The sequence below is a fragment of the Bufo bufo genome, chromosome 1, assembly GCF_905171765.1.
Source record: "Bufo bufo chromosome 1, aBufBuf1.1, whole genome shotgun sequence".
NCBI lineage: Eukaryota > Metazoa > Chordata > Amphibia > Anura > Bufonidae > Bufo > Bufo bufo.
In genome coordinates, this window is record NC_053389.1 from 217,360,695 (window position 1) to 217,385,696 (window position 25,002).

The 25,002-nt window shown below is 43.0% G+C and overlaps 1 protein-coding gene across 4 annotated transcripts in view; it reads left to right on the forward strand.

Moving 5' to 3' along the window:
- PTPRO (protein tyrosine phosphatase receptor type O) overlaps positions 1-25,002 on the forward strand; it is a 127,168-nt gene that overhangs the window by 68,684 nt on the left and 33,482 nt on the right. For all 4 annotated transcript variants that reach the window (XM_040435111.1, XM_040435120.1, XM_040435129.1 and 1 more), the window contains one exon: positions 311-379. In XM_040435111.1, coding sequence (XP_040291045.1) covers positions 311-379 — 69 coding nt within the window. The remainder of the gene's footprint in view (positions 1-310; positions 380-25,002) is intronic.

A 25,002-nucleotide genomic window follows, 5' to 3' on the forward strand; every position in this document is an offset into this window, starting at 1 on the left:
TTCACCTGAACTGAGGGCCAGGCAGGATGACATGAACACTGCCTGGCCCTGTCAATCAAGTCTAGCAGTGCGTGGCCAGAGGTGGCCGAACAAAGCTATTTAGTAGGTATTTTGCAGGCATTTACACAGCTGAAAATGCTGCAGAAGAAAAGGAATACAACACAAGTTGCCTTGTATTATACTGCATGAACATGGCGTCACAATGAATGTATCAGTTGGTTTATCAATCAATCAGTACTAATGTATCATGAGCATTGGTCACTTTATTACTAAACTTTTAATTAATAACTTAACTGATACTTAATTTTAGGGAATGTGGGGCTGGAACATTCATCAATTTTGCCACACTGGAAAGAGATGGGAAACTTCCATACAACTGGTGAGTGTGTGCCACTTAATCAGGATTCTCTGTTGGATCTAGTTTTATTGCTTGAGATAATAAATGGGTAAAAGAGAAAAATATATATTTATATATAGTGGTGGAGCCCTGTCATTATTACGCTCTGTACTTGGTATATTTGTATATAGAGCTACAGTCATGTCATTATTACTCTATGTTCTTGGTATATTTGTATATAAAGGTACAGTCCTGTCATTATTACTCTATGTTCTTGGTATATTTGTATATAGAGGTACAGTCCTGTCATTATTAAGCTCTGTACTTGGTATATTTGTATATAGAGGTACAGTGCTGGCATTATTACTCTATGTTCTTGGTATATTTGTATATAGAGGTACAGTCCTGTCATTATTACTCTATGTTCTTGGTATATTTGTATATAGAGGTACAGTCCTGTCATTATTACTCTATGTTCTTGGTATATTTGTATATAGAGGTACAGTCCTGTCATTATTACTCTATGTTCTTGGTATATTTGTATATAGAGGTACAGTCCTGTCATTATTACTCAATGTTCTTGGCATATTTGTATATAGAGGTACAGTCCTGTCATTATTACTCTCTGTACTTGGTATATTTGTATATAGAGGTACAGTCCTGTCATTAATTTTCTCTGTACTTTGTATATTTGTATATAGAGGTACAGTCCTGTCATTATTACTCTATGTTCTTGGTATATTTGTATATAGAGTTAAAGTCCTGGCATTACTATTCACTGTACTTGGTATATTTGTATATAGAGGTACAGTCCTGTCATTAATTTTCTCTGTACTTTGTATATTTGTATATAGAGGTACAGTCCTGTCATTATTACTCTATGTTCTTGGTATATTTGTATATAGAGTTAAAGTCCTGGCATTACTATTCACTGTACTTCGTATATTTGTATATAGAGGTACAGTCCTGTCATTATTACTCTCTGTTCTTGGTATATTTGTATATAGAGGTACAGTCCTGTCATTATTACTCTCTGTTCTTCGTATATTTGCATATAGAGGTACAGTCCTGTCATTATTACTCTCTGTTCTTCGTATATTTGTATATAGAGGTACAGTCCTGTCATTATTACTCTCTGTTCTTGGTATATTTGTATATAGAGGTACAGTCCTGTCATTATTACTCTATGTTCTTCGTATATTTGTATATAGAGGTACAGTCCTGTCATTATTACTCTCTGTTCTTCGTATATTTGTATATAGAGGTACAGTCCTGTCATTATTACTCTCTGTTCTTGGTATATTTGTATATAGAGGTACAGTCCTGTCATTATTACTCTATGTTCTTCGTATATTTGTATATAGAGGTACAGTCCTGTCATTACTATTCTCTATTCTTAATAAAAGCAGGCTTCGTTCCACTGTAGAACAAAAAATGGCGCACCATAGGGTAATAACGTCTTAAATAGGTAAAAAAGTAGTATCTCCAATGAATGGAGGCTCACCTGGTAGAGTTGTGCTATATTAAGCACAACTCTAATGTAGACATGTATCAGGTTGGCACAAGCCCCTCACAGCGGATGGTATGCAGCCCGGGATGAATACTTCTGTTCAAGGATGCCTGGAATCCCTCAGAGAGCTAGTAGTTCAAATAGAGAAAAGGGAATATCCCACGGCGCAAAAACCACCCAGTGGTTGGAATAGAATTAGGGTTCTTTTTATTGAGCAAGCGGTACTATTATTCTCTATTCTTGGTATATTTGTATATAGAGGTACAGTCCTGTCATTACTACACTCTATTCTTGGTATATTTGTATAAAAGTGGTGTAAGCTGTGTACCGGGGTGGGCTCCCCAGGATACAGTGAAGTCACGAACGAGGAAAGCAACCCCAACACCAGCTTTTGCCAAAACAGAATTTTACTTGAATGTGGCAATAAACACAACCACAAAGCATCGCGCTGGGGACTCCAAGATGGCACTCGGTCCAGATGTCTAGAAGCTCAAGTTCTCGCGAATCTCCCGAGAACTTGAGCTCCTTCTCCCTGGCTAAGAGCAGGGCGCTGCGATTGGATGCGCTCGCTGCCAGGGAGCGCATAACCGCGCCCACCAGAACTTAGAGAACAACGCCTACTATAACTTCGTCGCCTCATTTGCATATGAGGCGACGAAACTAACGGAGAGCGTAGTGCCGAACGGGGGGTCTATTTGAAAAAAAAAAAGTGTCCGGACATCAGTGAGAGCAGCCCCATAAGGTCGGATAATAATTTAACACACTATTTTCTGATGAAAGGTCCTCTTTAAGTTATGGAGTCCTTGAAATGAACAGTAGTAACACTTGTGGCCTGACACAAACAGAGACTCTAACTAACTACAGGCAGTGTATGTTGCTTTGTTCCTCAGCTCTCATCAGCGTTCCTGGCAGCAATCTTCCTTTTTTCTGGACAGGATCAGGGTCTTGGACACGATCAGCTTCACCTAGCTGCAGCTCTGGTATCTGAGGGATGCTCTCACACCTGGATGCTGTCAGATTCACTGCTCACACAGTTCCTTAGCGTCTCTCACAGCCTCCTTCTAAGATGGCTGCTCCTTCCTCTCCCCAGACTCTGTGTCAGCCCCACCTCTTTCATGAATATGGAGATATATGTGCAGTCTGTAGCTGTGTTAGGAAACAGTGGCATCTTGTGGTCAAACAGCAGAATGTCAGTCCAGAACATTAAATTTAATCACACAGTGTTCAGACATGTAAAGCTGTTTCCCCATCTCACATGCCACCCCAACTAGAGGTTGTCATCCTCGGCAACCCTCCCTATACAAACTCATCCTGGGCATAACGCTGTGGGGGCACACCAGCATTGGGCCTCGTTGACCTTCGTAGAGTGACAGGTTCAGAAGCACTGGGAACGTCAGGCACATTTATTGGGAGAGAAGCTGTTGACCGCTCAACACTTTCCCTGGATGGCAAACTTGCCACGGCTGGAGCCTCTGTGGGTATTGGGGCAGGGACAACCCACCAGTCCGGAAACGTTCTATCCCATACAGTTGGTACAACTCATTCATTCGAGTACCCTGAAAACATGCCCCCTGGTCCAAATGTATCCTCCGTGGACACCTGAACACCTGTATAAAGTGTTTGCAGACCGCTTCAGCCACTGCATACTTTGTGAAATGATCTATCATGACTAAACAGTATGAGTGTCCCAAGGTAGAGTACCCAATCTGTACATAATCGATCATAAGGAGCTCTAAGAGCGCTGAGGCGGATGGCCTGGACAGGAGCCCGCTGTTCAGTACTCTTACTCAGCCCGCAGGGACGACACTTAAACATGCCTCGGCCACCATGTCTGCCAAATCTGAACAGTATACTAGCCGCTGGAGCCACTTAAACGTTTTATCACACCCAAAATGGGCACCCCTCTCATGGGCTTCCCGGGCAGCCTCCGGGCCCAATGACATGGGGATGACAATCGGTCGCCGGTACTACAACTCTGATTGCAAGTATATGGTCCGACACAGGAAGCCCTGGGTAACAGTCAGCTTATCCCACTGCCTGAACAACTTTTGGCCCTCTGGAGTTAGACGTGCCCACTTCTCTGGCCGAGGCCAGATCTTGTTCCGGAACCATTCTTTCACTTTCCACAGGTCCGGGCAACCATTCTGGATCCTCTCCCAATCTTTCCCAGCACCATTGGCATCCTGGACGCCACTCCACTTGAATGTGCCATGTCCTGGAACATGGGTAATCAACCAAGGTCAGAAGTTTCAGTGTCCTCTAGCTCCTCATCGGCACTCTGAGCCGACAACCCTACAGGAGAGTGCGTCGGCGTTGCTGTTCTCCCTACCTGACCGGAACTTGATGCAGTATTGGTACTTAGAAAGACGAGCCAATCACCTCTGCTCAAGCGCACCGAGCTTGGAATTTTACAGATGTGCTAATGTTTGTTGTCTGTCATCACGATCACCTCTGCACCTGTCAGGTACTCCACGAACCTTTCGGTCATGGCCCACACCAGTGCCAGTAGTTCCAATTTAAAGGAGCTATAGTTGTCAGAGTTGCGCTCTGACTCCCTCAGGGACCACCTACCAAAGGCAATGACTCTCTCACGTCCATCCTGGACTTGGGATAACACGGCCCCCAGATCATGTAGACTTCCGTCAATGTACAGCAGGAATGTGGTGTCGAACCGCGCATAAGCCAGAATCGGGGCACTGGTCAGCGCTTCCTTCACTGCTTCAAAGGCCTCTTGTTGCCGTGGTCCCCACTCGATAGGATGATTCTTCGGACCCCCCGCAGTGATAACTCGTTTAACAGGCCCACAAAATGAGCAAATTTGGGTATAAACCTTCTACAGTAGCCGGCCAGTCCCACAAACGCCTGCACCTCTCATAGTGTACTCGGCTGGGGCCACTTCTGGACGGCCTCCACCTTGCTGGGGGCCGGCTTCACCCCCTCCTGGGTGACCAAATGTCCTAAATACTCTATCTGCTGGCGAAACAGTTGTCGCTTCTTGGGCTTGATCTTGAGCCTACAGTCTCGCAGCCGTGCTAGGAGCTGCCGCAGCTTCTGGAGGTGATCCTCAAAGGAGACCCCAAACACTATTATGTCATCCAGGTATATCAATACCGACTCGAAGTTGAGATCTCCCAGACAGTGCTCCATCAACCCCTGGAATGTTCCCTGGGCATTGGAAAGGCCGAATGGCATCCGGTTGAACTCGTAGAGTCCCATAGGTAGGATGATGGCCGTCTTCGCTTTGTCCTTCTTGGCTACCAGTAGCTGCCAATACCCACTGGCAAGGTCAAGAGTCAAGAAGAACTTCGCATGACTCAGGGCGGATAACAACTCCTCAGTCAACGGAAGGGGGTAGGCATCCCGGACGGTCTGGGCCTTCATCCTCCAATAATCCACGCAGAACCGGAGACTCCCATCTTTCTTCCACACCAAGACTACTGGAGCAGCCCAAGGACTTTGACTCTCCTGGATTACCCGGTTTTCCAACATGCTGGCCACCATGTCTTTCACCTCCTGGTACATTTTAGGCAGGATTTGCTGATAACGTTCCCTGATCGGTGCAGCATTGCCGGTGGGGATTTTATGATTGATGGTAGAAGCACACCCAAAGTCCTCATCATGTCTCGAGAACGCCTCCTGAAATTCCCAAAGGGTGTCATCCAGAAACTTTTGTTGTCCTGGAGTCAGGGTCTTGCTGTCCACCCCCATCCGGGCCATGATCACTAGACTGTTCCACTCAACTGTTGGGGTCTCCCTTTGATGGACCTCTACAGCATAGGTCCCGGCTGATCTCCTATCTGGCTGTAGCGTAAAACCCCTTCTTCAAGGAATGTCCCCCTTCGGACATATACACTTTGGCCAGCAAGGTATTCCCAGGAACGGTTAACTCGCAGTCTTCAACGTTGAGGCCGCGTATAGGCACACATCCATCCTTTACAATAGCGAGGGACTGGGCTACAAGTGGGCGAGTCTGTGTTTCCTCTTGGTAAACTGGCTCGATCAGGACCTCCAGTCCATTCAGCTGTTGTCCAGCCCCCACGGCAGCATCAATATTTGTTCTTGTTGAGGTGGGATCTTCACCAAGGTCCTCCGCGGCACCTTCACGTGTCCAATGGGCCGACCGGACATGTTGCTCTTTCGCAGACTAGAGCTCTTCACCATCTTTTGTAGACCCTTCTGGGTTGGCCGGTGTGTGGTGGCCCATTGCCAATACTTCGGCCCTTCTTTTGGCATAGAGTTGATGGCCTAGGTCTCTCAGCACATTCATACCTAGTGTCACATCCATTCCTCTCTGGGACGAAGTAGTTGGTGGGCTAGCAGTTCCGACAAGCCAGCGGTCAGCCGTTAGGCAAGAGGATTATCCGGCGTTATCATTTTTTTACGCTCGAACATTTGGGCCACAGAAGCCGGCCTTGTGCCAGATGAACGCGGCGACGGCACGGTGGTAGGTGGAGTGGAGGACAAATGGGAGGAGAGAGGAGAAGGAGAAGAGATAGGACGTGGAGCGCCAGAAGTGTGGCTTTGTGGGTTCTGACAGCATTGCTCCCACCAGGCTCGGTGATGGGTGCCTTCTTAAGGTGGTCGTCCCTAGGTGAGTGTTGGGCTTACCGCGACTTATGCGTTGACAGCACAGGCTGCAGATGGCAACACTATTGTCAGCAGCTGACACGTTAAAAAAAAAACACACTGCGGAGCCATGTGCCAGCTTCCTGGGAGCACAAGATGTGACCGTGCATGGTGGATGGCTCGCTCCAGATACATTTGCAGTCTGCTTTTTGCCTCCTGTGCACTGCGAGTTCCGCCTGCTTCTCCGTCTCTCCCTCTGAACTCCCCTCCTCTTCCTGTCTTGTGGGCACCCATGTGACGTCCATCGACACGTCATCGTCACCTTCACCACCACTGACATTAGAGATCTCTGAGTAAGCAGCAACAGCGGGGACCACCCTCCTTGGGCTGATCTGGGTAGTGTCGTCAGACTGCTGTTACCTTCTCTTCCTCAGCCGATGCCAAGAATGGCTGCGCATCGGTAAAGTCTGGGAATGGATGGGAAAATAATTCTTCTGACTCGAGTAGAGGGACTATGGTGGTGGTGGTGTCTTTGGGGGTGCGCACAGCAGAGAGTGAGGAGGATGCAGATACAGAGGATGAGGAGGGTGCAGAAGCGGAAGGCTGAGTGAGCCACTCAACTAACTCTGGTGCGTCCTTTGACATAATAGCACGCAACTTCTCCAACTTTCCACTTAGGCTCCGGCCTGGTGCTACTGCCCGACCCCTACTACCCCTGCAGAAAAGCCTGCCTCTTCCTCTGCCTGTCATTTTCAGAATGACCCTGTGCCAAAGTCCCTAGAGAAGAGCAGTATTTGTGGAAGCTGATATATGTCAGGCCTCAATCAGTTGTTAGTTGAAGCTGGTATATCACCCTCAAGCAGTAATTTTGTGGACGCAGGTATATGGGAAACCTCTATCTCTATTTTGTGGAAGCTGATATATTGCAGGCCTGAATCAGTTGTTAGTTGAACCAGGTATATACAAAACCCGCAATCTGTATTTTGTGGACGCAGGTATATGGAAAACCTCTGTCACTATTTTGTGGAAGCTGATATATGGCAGGCCTCAATCAGTTGTTAGTAGGAGCAGGTATATCAAAACCCGCAATCTGTATTTTGTGGACGCAGGTATATGGAAAACCTCTATCACTATTATTTTTTTTTATTCTTTATTTATAAAGTGTAGGAAATACAGAATAAACAAGAAACATGTTTTGTTTTTAGCAAGTGAAAGTAGATATCGCAGATATCTGTTTCATAGATGCATGTAGAGTAGTACAAAATGCCACTTATAGAATGAGCTAAATCAACATCAGTCTTATAGGGTGTCCAACTAGTTGAGTAGGTAGGTCTTAATCGTATAAACCACAATGCTTTAAACATCTCCTTCCAAATAACATTGAGAGCTATACTTTAAAGTTAGTATGTATCCACAACTGACAACATAAGGGGGGGGGGGAGAGAAGAGGCAGTATGGGTGGGGGTAAAATGAGAACATAGAAGCCATGGTAATATGTATCGACTCCCAGAACTGTCTACGTTTGCTACAGTGCCAGAAAATATGGATTAGAGATCCTTGAGCTGAGTCACAATGCCAACATTGACGGAAACATTTTATGAAGACGAGTCGGGACATAATACCATCTAGACACTAATTTATAAGCTGCTTCTTGGAATTTGCTAGCGATCGATGACTTATGTGTGTAATGGTAAATTTTGGGCCATTGGTCAGAGGGGATGTTCACTCCTAAGTCAGCTATCCAATTGTTCACGAATGAGGGGCGGAAACCCGGGTTTTGAACCTCTAGCTCCTTATAAAATTCGGAAAGGGAGTGTCGGTATATACCTGTGCCAATGCATGTTTTTTTTCAAAAGATGTGAGGGATCTATCAAAGTTCGGTGATGAAGGAATAGAGGAAAGAAAATGTGAAAGTTGTCTGACTTTCCATGAGCCCAGAGAGCATTGTTCCGATTGATTTAATAGTTCGGTCTGTGTAAACCATCTTCCCGCTGTTTTAAAGAATGGGGCTCAACACTTACCCCCCAATCTCCATTGAGTGAAAGGGCCAGATGACCAGCCCACCAGGAAATTTGGGTGACCCAGGATCGGGAATAGATGGTGAGATCCCACTCTTAATAGCGTTTATATGGTATTGGTGTAGAGTTGGCCCTATGGTAGGATGAGTCGATAGCGTCTGTGGAGTCTTAGTTATCGTCCAAGGCAATAGAGCAAGGGGGATTGGGAGCATGACTGTTCAATGGTAACCCATTGTTTAAAGGGGGTATGAAGGCACCAGTCCAACACACACTGTAGCATGGTAGCCGCATAGTATTTACGGAGGTCCAGTAACCCCAGTCCCCCTTGCTCTTTTGGAACCTGTAGTAAAAGGCGGGGTAGTCTCGGCTTACGTCCCGCCTATATAAACCTGAAAAGGTTGCGATGAGCGGCAACGAAGAAGTTTGAAGGTAAGTGTATAGGGAGAGTCTGGAAAATATATAGCAGACGTGGTAAGAAATTCATCTTATAGATTGCACACCGTCCAAACCAAGTATATAGACCTTTGGACCGTCTATTCAGATCTTCTCTGATCCGGCTAAGGAGAGGGGTAAAGTTTCTGCTATAGATCTCTTTCAGATCCCTTGCAATCCAAGTTCCCAGGTATTTAATTGCTCCCACTGACCATCTAAAAGGAAAGCAGTGGCCAGGGCAGATTCTTGTGCGCCTTTCAAAGATATGTTGAACGCCTCTGATTTTTGGAAATTGATTTTTAGGTTGGTGAAGGTGTAACCTCTATCATTATTTTGTGGAAGCTGATATATGGAAGGCCTCAATCAATTGTTAGTTGAAGCTGGTATATCACCCTCAAGCAGTAATTTTGTGGACGCAGGTATTGTCAAACGTCCCAGGGAGCCAGTAGTGGGATGAGGAACCCACTGGCAGTAAGCAGCTGACAGCCCAGAAACGCGGTACAAGTTTAGGGATAATCCAAGAGGGGTAGTCAATGTCCAATCCGGGTCGAGGCAGGCAGCGAAGGTTCAAAGGTGGAAGACAGTCCAAGGGTCAGTAACCGGGAAGGATACAAAGGAACAACAGGCAAATAGGAGGATCCGCAGGGAGGCTAGGTGTTCACCATAAGGTGGAATAACTCAGCAATGAACCAGAGCTCAGGCCAGGTCTTTATAGCCAGGGAAGGTAGGACCACCCCCTGATCCCCAATGGCAGGCGAGGAAGATGGAAGGTGTGTACTGGGAACCTCCCCCAGCAAGGCTCACACCTGACAGCCGGATAATGCAGGAACGCTATGCTCCTGGGGATGCGCGCGCAGCCTGCGTACTGCGCATGCGCACACGCCGCGCGACTCGAGCGCCCACACTTCGGGCACCAGGTGTTCTACCGAGCTGAATGGGAACCCGTGCCCTGCGCCGTGCCCACGGTCCCTGAGTAGGGGTAACACCCCCTGCTTCCTGACAGGTATATGGAAAACCTCTATCACTATTTTGTGGAAGCTGATATATGGCAGGCCTCAATCAGTTGTTAGTTGAAGCTGGTATATCACCCTCAACCATTAATTTTGTGGACGCAGGTATATGGAAAACCTCTATCACTATTTTGTGGAAGCTGATATATGGCAGGCCTCAATCAGTTGTTAGTTAAAGCAGGTATATCAAAACCCGCAATCTGTATTTTGTGGACGCAGGTATATGGAAAACCTCTATCACTATTTTGTGGAAGCTGATATATGTCAGGCTTCAATCAGTTGTTAGTTGAAGCTGGTATATCATCCTCAAGCAGTAATTTTGTGGACGCAGGTATATGGAAAACCTCTATCACTATTTTGTGGAAGCTGATATATGGCAGGCCTCAATCAGTTGTTAGTTAAAGCAGGTATATCAAAACCCGCAATCTGTGTTTTGTGGACGCAGGTATATGGAAAACCTCTATCACTATTTTGTGGAAGCTGATATATGTCAGGCTTCAATCAGTTGTTAGTTGAAGCTGGTATATCATCCTCAAGCAGTAATTTTGTGGACGCAGGTATATGGAAAACCTCTATTACTATTTTGTGGAAGCTGATAGATCGCAGCCCTCAATCAGTATTTTCTGGAAGCATACAAATGCACTATAATATACTTTCTATGTTAGAAAGTATATCATATCACACCCCTCTGTGTATCACACCTATCGATAGCACAACGTTACCAGTCCTTAAAAGGACTTTTGTGGCCCTATTAACTAGCGTTTGGTGTCCTTAAGTTCCTAACAGCCTGTCCCTGCTCCAAAATGCAACCTCTCCCTACACTGGCAAAACACATAATGAAAAATAGCTGCCAGATCGGGTTTTTTTATAGGGTTGGGGGTGTGTCCATATGCTGAAACGTCTCAATTGGCTGTCCTGTCCCACCTGATGGATGTGTCATGGGTCAAAGTTTGGCGCAATGCAAAAGAATATGGCACGCGTGGACATCGCCATATGTTCGGCGGATCGTGAACGCACAAAGTTTGCCGCGAACCGACCGCCAGGCGAACCGCAAGGCCATCACTAATCCAGACTATCCCTGAGACGTCCATCTCTCTGTTATTGTCAGCCGTCAGCCTGATGACGCTTCCGTCTTCCGACTCCATCAAATGTCCAAAATGTGTTTCAAAGAACTCCAGAGGCATAAGGGTGCACTCCGACCCTGTATCAACTAGGCAGCGTACCTTCTGGCCTTCCAACTCGGCTTCCATAAAGGGGCTGCTGGCATACAGGTCGTGTTCCTCATGCATAGGGCTTAACTTCTAGTGTACCGCCGCAGGACGCCCAGCTACTGCGGCAGTAGGAAGTTTAACGTCACCTCGGACTTCATCTGTTCTGGGCACTGTCTGGTCATTTGGCCATACTGTCGACAAGCCCAACAGAGAGGCCCTCTTTTGACATGCCCCCAAACCTGAGTTATCTTGGGTGGAGTGGTGCGGGGTGCCGGGGTCATTTCCGGAGGCCGGGGAGATTCTGCCTTCATCTGGGACACTTCCAGCCGAACTTCTCTCAATTCTGTCTGCAGGGCCTGGACCACATTCCTAAAGGACTCTGAGTCTTCAGACCCCGACCGGTCCCTTGTAGAATGGGTGCTACTCGCTACTCTCGCCCCCACAGGCATGTGCTCTTCCACTATCTCCACAGCTGCTAGGTAGATGCTGTAGAATGTCATGTCAGCCATCGTCCGGGTCATCCCTTGAAATTTGTCCTGTAAGAGATTGTTGGAGAGCCCCACTATGAACTGTTCTAATAGTAGCTGGTCCACCTCCCGGAAAGGCTTCCATGGCCTCTGGATCTAGCCGCTGTATTTCATTTAGCGTCTCCTGTAGGGCATTGGAGTACTGCATCAGGGTCTCGTCCTCTTCCTGTGGTCGGTTGAAGAAGTGGCTCTGCAATTGCACTACTTTAGCACGCCCCCCTGGGCTCTCTCCAGCAGGTAGAATATTTTCTATAGGGTGTCTATCTCGGATTCGGGCCTTACCATCACTGTCCGTCTGACGTGACCTTCTAGAGCCCCCAATGTAACTTCTACCCGCAGCTCGGGGGTCAGGTTACACATTCTTACCGCACTTCATACACTTTCAGTCCAGTCCTGCAACGTCATGTTTTTATTGTAAAATTTTGTCAGATGACGCAACAGCGCCCCCCTTACTGGTGCGGCCATGTCGGGGTCAAGCTGTATCAGCGTTGTTGGGGCAAGTTGCACCCTAAGATGTATCCTGGACCGTTGCCATTGGCGCCGGGGGACGGTCTCCCGCCGCATTCCCATCCATAACGGTCGCTGTATCCTGCCGACTATGCCAAGATGTAAACCGTGTATCAGGGTGGGCTCTCCAGGATACAGTGAAGCTACGAACGAGGAAAGCAACCCCGACATCAGCTTTTGCCAAAACAGAATTTTACTTAAATGTGGCAATAAACACAACCACAAATGCTGAGATACTAAATTTACATACACCCAGCCCGAAGGCTAAGACCATTGTGCTGCACAGCACGGCACCCTCCGATGGATGCAGGAGGTAAGAGCAGTAATTTACCTACTGGCGGGCACAACTAAACTGCCACACCTTACCTGTTATTACCCTAAAAGAACAAGAATCACTGTATGGGTGTGTGGTATGGGCTAGCCTGCAGTGCAGCACAACAGCTTACAATCTTACACAGATCTACAGTATTCCCCCTCCCATAACTGGTCCTGTAGCACGTGCCTGAGTATTCCTTGTGAGCAAAACAGCAGCCTGGCTTGAGTTTGTGGGAATTTTATCAGCTCTCCAATGTGAAATGTCACTTTAAGTTATGTAGTCCTTGAAATGTGCAGTAGTAACACTTGTTGCCTGACACAAACAGAGACCCTAACTAACTAACTACAGGCCTGGTCTCTAGGCGCCAACACTGTGATGAGGTGCGTGCACGATCTTACCGACTCGGGTTTGCTTTGCATCCGCTGGTGACTCTGAATGGAACAAACGTCTCTCCAACAAGCATGCGGTACCACAGTTTATGTTGCTTTGTTCCTCAGCTCTCATCAGCGTTTCTGGCAGCAATCTTCCTTTCTCTGGACAGGATCAGGGTCTTGGACATGATAAGCTTCACTTAGCTGCAGTTCTGGTATCTGAGGGATGCTCTCACACCTGGATGCCATCAGATTCACTGCTCACACAGTTCCTCAGCGTCTCTCACAGCCTCCTTCTAAGAAGGCTGCTCCTTCCTCTCCCCAAACTCTGTTTCAGCCCCACCTCTCTCATGAATATGGAGATATATGTGCAGTCTGTTGCTGTGTTAGGAAACAGCGGTATCTTGTGGCCAAACAGCAGAATGTCAGTCCAGAACATTTCGTTTAATCACACCACACAGTGTTCAGACAAGGAGAGCTGTTTCCCCATATTACAGTGGTACAGTCCTGTAATTATTACTTTCTGTTCTTCGTATATTTGTATATAGAGGTACAATCCTGTCATTGCTATTCTCTATTCTTGGTATATTTGTATATAGAGGTACAGTCCTCCTGTCATTATTACTCTCTGTACTTGATATATTTGTACATAGAGGTAAAGACGATTACTCTTGTCATAAGACTATGAAACCAATAGATGGCACTGTTCATGAGTCAGAACAGCGCCATCTATTGGTTTCATAGTCTTATGACAAGACGATTACTCTTAATCAGTTTGACAAAGGCAGATTGTATGCCGAAACACGTCACTGGAATGTGACAATAAATCACAGCAAGATTATCTAAACAAGCGAGTGCCGGTCTCTTTTCTCCTTATCTACACGGGACGCCAGTCCTGAGACACGTGCACCGCTACTCTACTTCAAACCGCAGTGCCGATTGATATATTGTATTATATTATTAAAATGATTACTCTTGTCATAAGACTATGAAACCAATAGATGGCGCTGTTCATAAGTCATGAACAGCGCCATCTATTGGTTTCATAGTCTTATGACAAGATTATTAGTGTAGCCTTTTGCATGGAAAATTAGCGATAAAAATTCACGATTGGAATATTTGCAATCTACACTACTCATGAACAGCGCCATCTATTGGATTCATAGTCTTGTCATAAGACTATGAAACCAATAGATGGCGCTGTTTATGAGTCATTACAAGCATGGCAATAGTCCTCAGATACACCCTAGTAAGCTTATATTACCGCAGATAAAGTGCTAGAAGATGTGTGAATGATAGCAGCAATACTATATACACCTCAGTGTTAGCGCAGGCTATTATAGGCTGAGTGCTACACGGTGTGTGGACTCTGTTGAGCAGTGTGCCCCACTTACTAGCGCCCCAAGATGAACAGCGCCATCTATTGGTTTCATAGTCTTACGACAAGAGTAATCGTCTTGTCATAAGACTACGAAACCAATAGATGGCGCTGTTCATGAGTAGTGTAGATCACAAATATTATAATCGCAAATTTTAATCGCAAATTTTCCATGCAAAAGGCTACACTAATAATCTTGTCATAAGACTATGAAACCAATAGACGGCGCTGTTCTGACTCATGAACAGCGCCATCTATTGGTTTCATAGTCTTATGACAAGAGTAATCGTCTTGTCATAAGACTATGAAACCAATAGATGGCGCTGTTCTGACTCATGAACAGCGCCATCTATTGGTTTCATAGTCTTATGACAAGACGATTACTCTTGTCATAAGACTATGAAACCAATAGATGGCGCTGTTCATGAGTAGTGTAGATCGCAAATTTTCCATGCAAATGGTTTTTCAGCTGAAATGTCTTTCCCATATGCCCATGTTTATGCAAATGGGTTTTTACATGACAAAACTGTATATAAAGGTTATTGAATATTATGTTAGGACAATCAGAAAACTGTTTGTCTCCCTAATGAAATTGATCTAGGTGCGCAGGTCTACCCAAGCCATCCAACAGATCTGAAGTAACTTTGAGACTTACTGGCTCTCAGTCAGATGAGAGCTCGTTTGGAATGTCTCATAGTGCACAAAGCTGCCAGTGTAAAGTATGCTGACTAAGCCTGTCATCTGTCTCATGGATAGATTGATGGCTTGCATATACCTAGCTTTTGGCATATAGCCTTTGTGTGGTTGTCTATTGTATGTCGTAGATAATAGGAGTCCAAGACGCATCCTGCCATCCTCTTAATGCTGTTTTCAAACCATTTTGATGGGGTTTCCATCAATTTCTAACCTTTTTTTGTGAACCAGACACTCTCTTCAGAGCAGGGGGTGTCTGGTTTGAAGCTTGGGTCTCCCATTGACTTTCATTGTATTAAATTGTACTCGAGCACCCACAGTATTCGGCGAGCACTCGGATGTGCCGAGCATAGCGATGCTCGAGCTGAACAGCAGTTCGACTGAGCATGCTCGCTGAACACTACTCTGTACTTCATATATTTGTATAGAGAGGTACAGTCCTGCCATTATTACTCTCTGTACTTCATATATTTGTATATGGAGGTACAGTTCTGTCATTATTACTCTCTGTTCTTGGTATATTTATATATAGAGGTACAGTGCTGTCATTACGCTCTGTACTTGGTATATTGCATTACAATGGTACAGTCCTCTCATTTTTACACTTTATACTTTGAAAATGTAAATATAGTGGCATAATCCTTTCATCATTATGCTCAATACTTTTTTTTTTATATATATATTTTTTTATTTTCAGTATAGAAAAATACATACATTATAAAATTATTACATAATTACCATTTACAATATCATATTTACCGTCAAAGCATTATTCCATTTCACAAAGAAAAGAAAAAAAAAACACCCTCCCTACCCAACCCTCCCCCCTAGGTTGTTTCGGTTTCCCCAGGAAAAATTTATTTCATAATCTCATATCGGGGACCACATTCTCCCTTTGTCCTTATTTATTTATTTAATTAGTTTTATTTTATTTTTTTTTCCCCTTTTTCCCTTACAATAATACTCATATCTTTGAACTCTCTCATAAAGGTTCTTCCATTCTACAATATTTGGTGGTCTATCCGCACCCCACTCCCTAGCTATGATGACCCTCGCCATCATTAATCCTTTTTCCCATTTCGCAACACTCTTTTTATCCAAGCCTATCCCCCGGATATATCCCAGCACAGCTACAGAAATCTCCAATGGCAGAGTTCTACCAGTTTCTCTAGTAAGTTCTTTAAATACTTGAGTCCAATAGAACTGTATAAGAGGTTAGTACCAAATTAGATGGGTGAAATCAGCATTTTCCATACTACATTTCCAACATCTAGAATCCTTTGTTTTATACATCCTACTCAACACAAGAGGAGTTGTATATGTTCGATGAAGGATAAAGAACTGTATCAAACGAAAATTACTAGATATAGTAACCCTTTTCATACTTTTATAACTAAATCTCCAATCTATAGTGTCCAAATCCATTTTTTGTGCCCATTTACTTTCACTCTTAAATTTAGTCACACTACCCAAACCCCTCTTTATTTTCTTATATATCTGTGCTATTGATACTTTAGTAACATTACTATTATAACAAAATTCTGCGAAGTCCGAATCTTTAGTGATTAAGTAGTCTTTATTTTCGGTTGAATCATATGCATGTTTCAGCCGAAAGTATCTAAACCGCGTGAGAAAGTCTAACTCCATACTTAGACCAAATTCCTCTAATGTTTTAAACTTCCCTTCAATCATAATCTGTGAAACAAACTTAATACCACTTTTTTCCCATAATACATAATCTTCAAATTTTTTAAACTTACTAAGATTAATATTTCCCCAAATAGGGGTAAACCCTAACAAATATTTTATTCCCAGTAATTTTTTTGTATTAACCCATATTAAGTGCATCATATGACTAATTGGACAGTTTCCTTCCCTTAATTTTGATAATCCCAGCTTCAAGAAAGCTGAAGATATTATATTGAAAACTTACAAACTCTCCCACCAGATATTGATACAATCCACAATCCTCTGTCATTAGCCACTGCAACTGAGAGGCAAAATAATAACCTCGAAAACAGGGGACGGACAGACCACCATCTTCTCCATTTAGCCACAGATATTTTTGTTTCATCTTAACCCTTTTTCTCCCCCATATGAGATCATTCATCAATCTTTCCAATGCATTAAAAAAATGGTCCCCTATGCACACAGGACATGATGATATTACATATAGAATCTGGGGTAGAAGAACCATTTTAATAAGGGCGATTCGATCCGCCTGTCTTATCGGGAGTTTTTGCCAAATACGTGTTTTACTTTTAACCCTATTCAGAAGCGGGGAAACATTAAGTTCTATATAATCCTGAATCCTCAAACTCACTCTTATTCCAAGATATTCAAATGAGTCCGTGGATTTTAATATTTTGATATCTATGGAGTTTTGAGCTATTTCATGTCCTATTGAAAGTAACACCGATTTTCTCCAGTTTACCTTAAAACCAGATATTTGTCCGAATTGATTGATTATCTTCATTAAACAGGGCAGTGTGGATGCCCCCTCTTCCAAAAAAAAAAAGCATCATCCGCATACAAGCATATTTTATCGAATACACCCCTGCCCCCAAACCCTTTGATTTTGTCATCTGCCCTGACCTTACAGGCAAGGGGTTCAACATATATAGCGAATAATAATGGGGAGAGGGGGCACCCCTGTCTAGTACCTCTTTGTAGCGTAACAGGCTCTGATATCACTCCATTAACTTTTATCCTCACTTTATAGAGTGGCTATACAGTAATTGTACTCACTTAATAAATTTATCTCCCAGATTCATCTCATACATTATTTTCCAGAGGTATGCCCACTCAACCCTGTCAAATGCTTTTTTGGCGTCCAATGACAGGATGGAGTGGGCGCCCCCCCTACCAATCTGGATATTCAGCAAGGCTCATCGAATGTTTGTTTGGGCTTGACGTTTTGGTACAAACCCTGATTGATCTGGATGGATTCGTTTTTCTATAACTTTTTTCAAACGGTATGCTAATAATTTGGCACATATTTTAAAATCTGTATTTAAAAGAGAGATGGGTCGATATGACTCCACCATACTCTCATCCTTCCCTTTTTTCCTTACCAGAGTTTTTACAACCTCCGATAGAGATGCAGGGAGACTACCCTTCTCCATTGATTCATTCAGAACCTGTAAAAAAAATGGAAGAACAGACTCTCCATATCTTCTATATATTTCGAACGGGAGACCATCCAGACCAGGTGTAGAATTGCCCTGGATGGATTTAAGAGTTTCCAATATTTCCTCCCACCTAATAGGACCATTCAGAAATTCACTATCCTCCTTAGAGAGTCTAGGGAGCAAAATATCCTCAAGAAACAATTCTATATCTCTATCATTCCCTATACTCTCCGAGGAGTAAAGATCTGCATAATATTTCGTTCGATTTCACCCTGATTAGATGTTATCCCACCACCTCTCTTCTTAACGCTCTTAATTCTATTACTTTCCTTTTGGTTTTGTACTAACTTTGACAATAATCTTCCCGGTTTTCCAGACTCACTAAAAAGTGCCATTTTAGCCTCTTCAAGTTGATTCTGCAATTCAGACAAATTATTTTTCAGCAGTTCCTCCTGTATTGCTTTTATTTTTTCTCCCAGCGCATTCTCCTTTTTAACAAATTCTCCTTTCAACCCCTTGATTTTTCCATTGAGAATCCCGCGCAGGTACGCTTTGAAAGCGTCCCAAACGTAGCATATTTGTGTAGAGCCTAAGTTGACTCGCCAATACTCCTTAATATCTATATTAATACCTTCATCGTTATCAATTAGGTTCAACCAGTGTGGGTTTAATCGGAATCCTCTACCTTTTATCATAGGTTTTTTTTTTTTAAATGTAAGACAAATTGGGGAATGGTCTGAGATACTGTTAACCTCATACCAGAAATCTGATCTAATAGTTCCGGACTAACTAATGCCAAGTCTATTCTGGACATTATCGTGTTTCCTCGACTAAAACATAAAAAGACCCTCTTATCATCATAGAGGTATCTCCAAACATCTATTAATGACAATTCATGACAAATTCTTTCCAACAATGTCTGTTGGTTTGTATCATATTCATCATTGGAGGTAACAGAGAATCTATCTAACTTAATATTCATGACATTATTAAAATCTCCCATTAATAATACAGGGCATTTAGTTCTGGAGTCTGCAAACTCAACCAGGCGATGCATAACATATAAAGAGAATGGCGGGGGTATATAAACAAAAGCCATAATACAAACTATACCATTCCACTGACAATGAAAAAAACCATATCTACTCCTCTCATCTATTTTCTGATCAAGTGGGAGGTAGTCTACGTCTCGATGGATATAGACGCTGATCCCACATGAGTAAGTGGACAAACACGAATGGTACTGATACCTAGCCCACTTCTTCATAAACAAATTCATCTTATCCTGTGTGTTATGTGTTTCCATCAATCCCACTATCGCCGGGAGATGTCTGGTAATAATATCAAAAACTATAGCCTTATCTCCCAGTCCTCGAACATTCCATGTCACAATCTTACTCATGTGAGCCTCCCACCTGATTTTTCACATATTTCTTCCATACTATATACTGTATACTGGGTCCACCGAGACAACCATCCCTCCCATTTCCCACCCCCCTTTCCCCCCTTTCCCAACAACTGGTCGGCACAGATCAAACACCTCACCCACCTCTTACACTCCGCCCATTCCCTCCCCTTCACCTCCCCTTCCCGTGTACTCCAATTAGATTTCACGAACCTATCCCCTTAGCATCCAACCACTCCCTTGTTTCACCCGGGGAACTAAAGAAAATGACTTGATCCCGATATATTACTCGCAACTTAGTCGGGTAAATCAAAGAGTATTGTATCTGAGCAGCAGCTAATCTTCTCTTTACTTCTCTAAACTTGCGTCTCTTAGCCTGTGTTGCTCTAGAATAATCTGGGTATATCTCTATATTACTTCCATTATTTTCCTTCGTCTGTTTTTTTCTTTTGGATCTCATTATTATATCTCTATCCTTGGAGCTTAGTATTTTAGCTAGAATTGCCCTAGGCGTGCTCCCTTTTGGAGGGGGCCTCCCCGGAATCCTGTGGGCTCTTTCAACTAGAAACCAGTGGGATAACACCTCTGTATTAAAGTTGTCTTTCAGCCATTGCTGAACAAACCCAGTTGCATCCTCTTTTTCTACTCCTTCTGGAAATCCCACTAACTGAATATTGGATCTACGGGAAATATCCTCCATTTTAGTCAATCTATCTAGGAGTGTTTTCTTTTCATTTTCTATAACTTCTACTCTATTTTTTATTCCCTCAATCTCTTTTTTCATTCCTCCAGAGGAGATCTGCAGCTCTTTCACTTTTTCCCTTATTTTGTTCATCTCCTCTTTAATAAGAGTGAGATCAACCTGTGCTGAAGCAATCTTAGTAGTCAAATCCTCCAAGCAGTGGTTAGATTGTTGTACTGCACCCAGAATCACCATAAATCTTTTATCTACTGAATTAATTCTTTCCTCCATACTTTCTCCACTACCTGTCATTCCTTCACCCTCTACATATTCTGCTGTCACTTGTAAATCCCCCCTCCCCTCCCCTCTGTGAGCTTTTATTTTTCTGTGGAGATTTAAGGTATTTATCTAATCTAGTTATTGTGCTATTTCCCTTTCCTCCACTCGGTGAGAATATACCAGAGGATTTTCGGTTATATGACTTTGGAGGCTTGTTTTCCACAGAGAGGTTACCAACAGAGAGAAATAGGAGAGGGATAGGGGGAGAGGGAGAAGAGTGCCAGAGGAGAAGAAAAGAGAAAAAAAAAAAACAGCAATTCGATTTATTAATCAATCAGAGGTGAGCCCCACCTACTTCAGATCTTTATAAACCAGGCTTTTCCCTTCCCTCTCCTCCCCCTCACCCCCCCCCCCCCCCCCGCTCTCCTCACCCCACCCCACCACCACCCCCCAAAATCCCCTAATCCTTAAGTCCTTCGCCGCCGAATTCTACAAAAACAGTAGAACAGTAATTCTTCTACACTGGCTCAGTTCACGCTTATTCCAGTTATGAATTTTCGCAATTTTCCTTCATTTTCTAAGTCCCGTATTTTCTGAGACTCTAAAAAACAGCAAAATCTTTCAGGAGCAAATAGAATCAAATGTCTCTTTACTCTGCAGATAAGATGGCCAATGCAAGATTCCGTTTTACCTCAGCCCCCAGCTCTTCAAAATCCCCTTATCTCAGGAGATTTAAGATACTCAGAGTATAATAACACAAATGATCCTGGGAGTGGTGTTATTTGGTGATGCACTATACACAATTAAATCCAACAGCTAAATCTTGCTGGATAATAGCGGTCAAATATTATAGCCCCACATTTATCACAACAGCTGATAAGACTCTTCTTCCAGTAAGATTTAGGATAGACATATACCCATCTGTTCTTAGTAGAGGCCCCAACTATTCATACGGTGCCTTTTATCGGATACATTTTTATCTTCAGACCCGCATCAGCTTCAGCCACTGCAGATTTAAGCAGAGGGCATCTCCTCGCAGGGCCCTTTTCAGCAAACTTTAGACCCCTTTAATGGTTTAACAGTTTACAGGCCCCTTTAACAATCTACTTACTGCCAGTCCGCCGGGCTGTAAAGGCTGCAAAGAGGTACCTGCGAGTCACTGCTGTACCGTCATCCTCAAGGTGAGAGGGTCCCCCTGCTTCCACAACACCACTCTTCTCACAGGGAAAAACCAGGAATGCACGTACGATGTCGCCGAATCCTATATGCTCCGCCCCAGCACCGGAGCCGGTGCTAAGCCGACCTCATTCCCGATCGGACCGGACCAGCCCAGCTTTATCCACCTATCACAGGAGCACAGCACCCAGACATCCCGGACATCCCGGCCACAACAAAACAGGGGAGGGCCACGTCTCACCTAAGCATCCAGACCCATAGTACACGGGTGGGAGGGAGGAGGGAGCGCGGCACGTCAACGTCTTCATGTCATGCCGCTATGCCCATTTATGCTCATTTATGCCCATTTATGTATATAGAGGTACAGTCGTGTCATTATTATGTTCTGTATTTGGTACATTTGTATATAGAGGTACAGTCCTTGTTCTGTCTTTATACAGTTTCACACAGTGTGTAGTCTGACATTCAGCATAAACCATTCCTGTCTTCCAAATAAGAGGACTGTTCTGTGTAATCTTACTTTTAAAACAGGAGTATTTGATGATTGGTAAAACTAAAAGAATACAAATAGCATGTATAAATATTAAGCATGGAATTGCATGTACTATAACATTACATTAACAGTGAAGCGCATGGTAAAATGGCTGCCTAACATAAGACTGCATGTCTAACATCTAACAGTATAACAACTTCCCTGAGACCTGATAACTAGCTGAACAGCTCTGCATAAGATAATGTCCCTGAAACAAAGATAGATCTCTCACCAGATATGCTTATATCAGAATGGTGGAGTTTAAGAAGGAGATATGCAGAAGGACAGCTCTGTACTGTGTCCTGGAGACTTCTCTTTCCCAGGATGCTTTGCACTCCTACAATGCTTTGCACCGGCCACAATATAGCTGTCTTTGAAACAAGAAAAACAAGGTGCAATACAATTTAACACCGCTAGATGGTGCTATTACAACATTAATCACTACAGGAATATCAGCAGGGTTAGAATTTTCCCCTAACCCTGCTGGGCAGAACAGTCCTGTCTTTATTTATATATAAACCACACACTGCAGACAAACACTTGTGCCGACGGCCGTTTCACGCCACATTGATTCCCCAGGCCACTAACGTGGTGACGCTCGTGCACCACCTCTTATGCGCCGGGTAATCTAGGCGGGATTAACGAATACCGCCATAGGTGAGACGGATATACATATTCAATGCAAATTCCAAAACAAACAAATACCAAAAAATAGATAAAACACAAAAGCAAAACAATTAAAATGTTTATAAAAAAACGCTCATATCATTTTTATCGTTCCGGTCTAATGAGCCATTGCTCCTGAGCGTATAATCCATCTGGCTTCTTTTCTCAATAATAGGCAATGTCTATCGCCTCCTTGTGAGGGATTTTGGACAATTTCAATACCTGCAAAGCTCAGTGCCTTGCTATCTCCATTATGTATTGACCTTACATGTTTTATAAGTCTAGGACACCCTTTTCCTGTTGCTATGGAGTTAACATGTTCCCTGAACTTGTCACACAGACACCTATGTAAAAGCGGCCGCAATTACATTGTATGAGGTGCGTGCTGCCTGATTTTTCTATATATCTGTTCAGTCCTGTCATTATTACTCTCTGTACTTGATATATTTGTATATAGAGGTACAGTCCTGTCATTATTACGCTGTGTACTTGATATATTGCATTACAATAGTACAGTCCTGTCATTTTTACACTTTATACTTGGAAAATGTAAATATAGTGGTATAATACTGTCATTATTACTCTCTGTACTTGATATATTTGTATATAGAGGTACAGTCCTGTCAATATTACTCTTTGCACTTGATATATTTGTATACAGTGGTAGAGTCCTGTCATTACTATTCTCTTTACTGGATATATTTGTATATAGAGGTACAGTGCTGTCATTATTACTCTCTGTACTTATTATATTTGAATATAGATACACAGTCCTGTCATTATTACTCTCTATTCTTGGTATATTTATATACCGTATAGTGGTACAGTCCTGTCATTATTACTCTCTGTACTTGGTATATTTGTATATAGAGGTACAGTCCTGTCATTATTACTCTCTGTACTTGGTATATTTGTATATAGAGGTATAGGTCTGTCATTATTACTCTTTGCACTTGATATATTTGTATATAGAGGTACAGTCCTGTCATTATTACTGACTGTACTTATTATATTTGAATATAGATACACAGTCCTGTCATTATTACTCTCTATTCTTGGTATATTTATATATAGTGGTACAGTCCTGTCATTATTGCTCTCTGTACTTGGTATATTTGTATATAGATGTACAGTCCTGTCATTATTACTCTCTGTACTTGGTATATTTGTATATGGAGGTACAGTCCTGTCAATATTACTCTCTGTACTTGGTATATTTGTATATAGAGGTACAGTGCTGGCATTACTATTCTCTGTACTTAGTATATTTGTATATAGAGGTGCAGTCCTGTTATTATTACTCTCTGTACTTGGTATATTTGTATATAGATACACAGTCCTGTCATTATTACTCTCTGTACTTGGTATATTTGTATATAGAGGTACAGTGCTGGCATTACTATTCTCTGCACTTGGTATATTTGTATATAGAGGTAGAGTCCTGTTATTATTACTCTCTGTACTTGGTATATTTGTATATAGAGGTACAGTCCTGTCATTACTATTCTCTGTACTTGGTAGATTTGCATATAGAGGTACAATCCTGTCATTATTACTCTCTGTACTTATTATATTTGAATATAGATACACAGTCCTGTCATTATTACTCTCTATTCTTGGTATATTTATATACCGTATAGTGGTACAGTCCTGTCATTATTACTCTCTGTACTTGGTATATTTGTATATAGAGGTACAGTCCTGTCATTATTACTCTCTGTACTTGGTATATTTGTATATAGAGGTATAGGTCTGTCATTATTACTCTTTGCACTTGATATATTTGTATATAGAGGTACAGTCCTGTCATTATTACTGACTGTACTTATTATATTTGAATATAGATACACAGTCCTGTCATTATTACTCTCTATTCTTGGTATATTTATATATAGTGGTACAGTCCTGTCATTATTGCTCTCTGTACTTGGTATATTTGTATATAGATGTACAGTCCTGTCATTATTACTCTCTGTACTTGGTATATTTGTATATGGAGGTACAGTCCTGTCAATATTACTCTCTGTACTTGGTATATTTGTATATAGAGGTACAGTGCTGGCATTACTATTCTCTGTACTTAGTATATTTGTATATAGAGGTGCAGTCCTGTTATTATTACTCTCTGTACTTGGTATATTTGTATATAGATGTACAGTCCTGTCATTATTACTCTCTGTACTTGGTATATTTGTATATGGAGGTACAGTCCTGTCAATATTACTCTCTGTACTTGGTATATTTGTATATAGAGG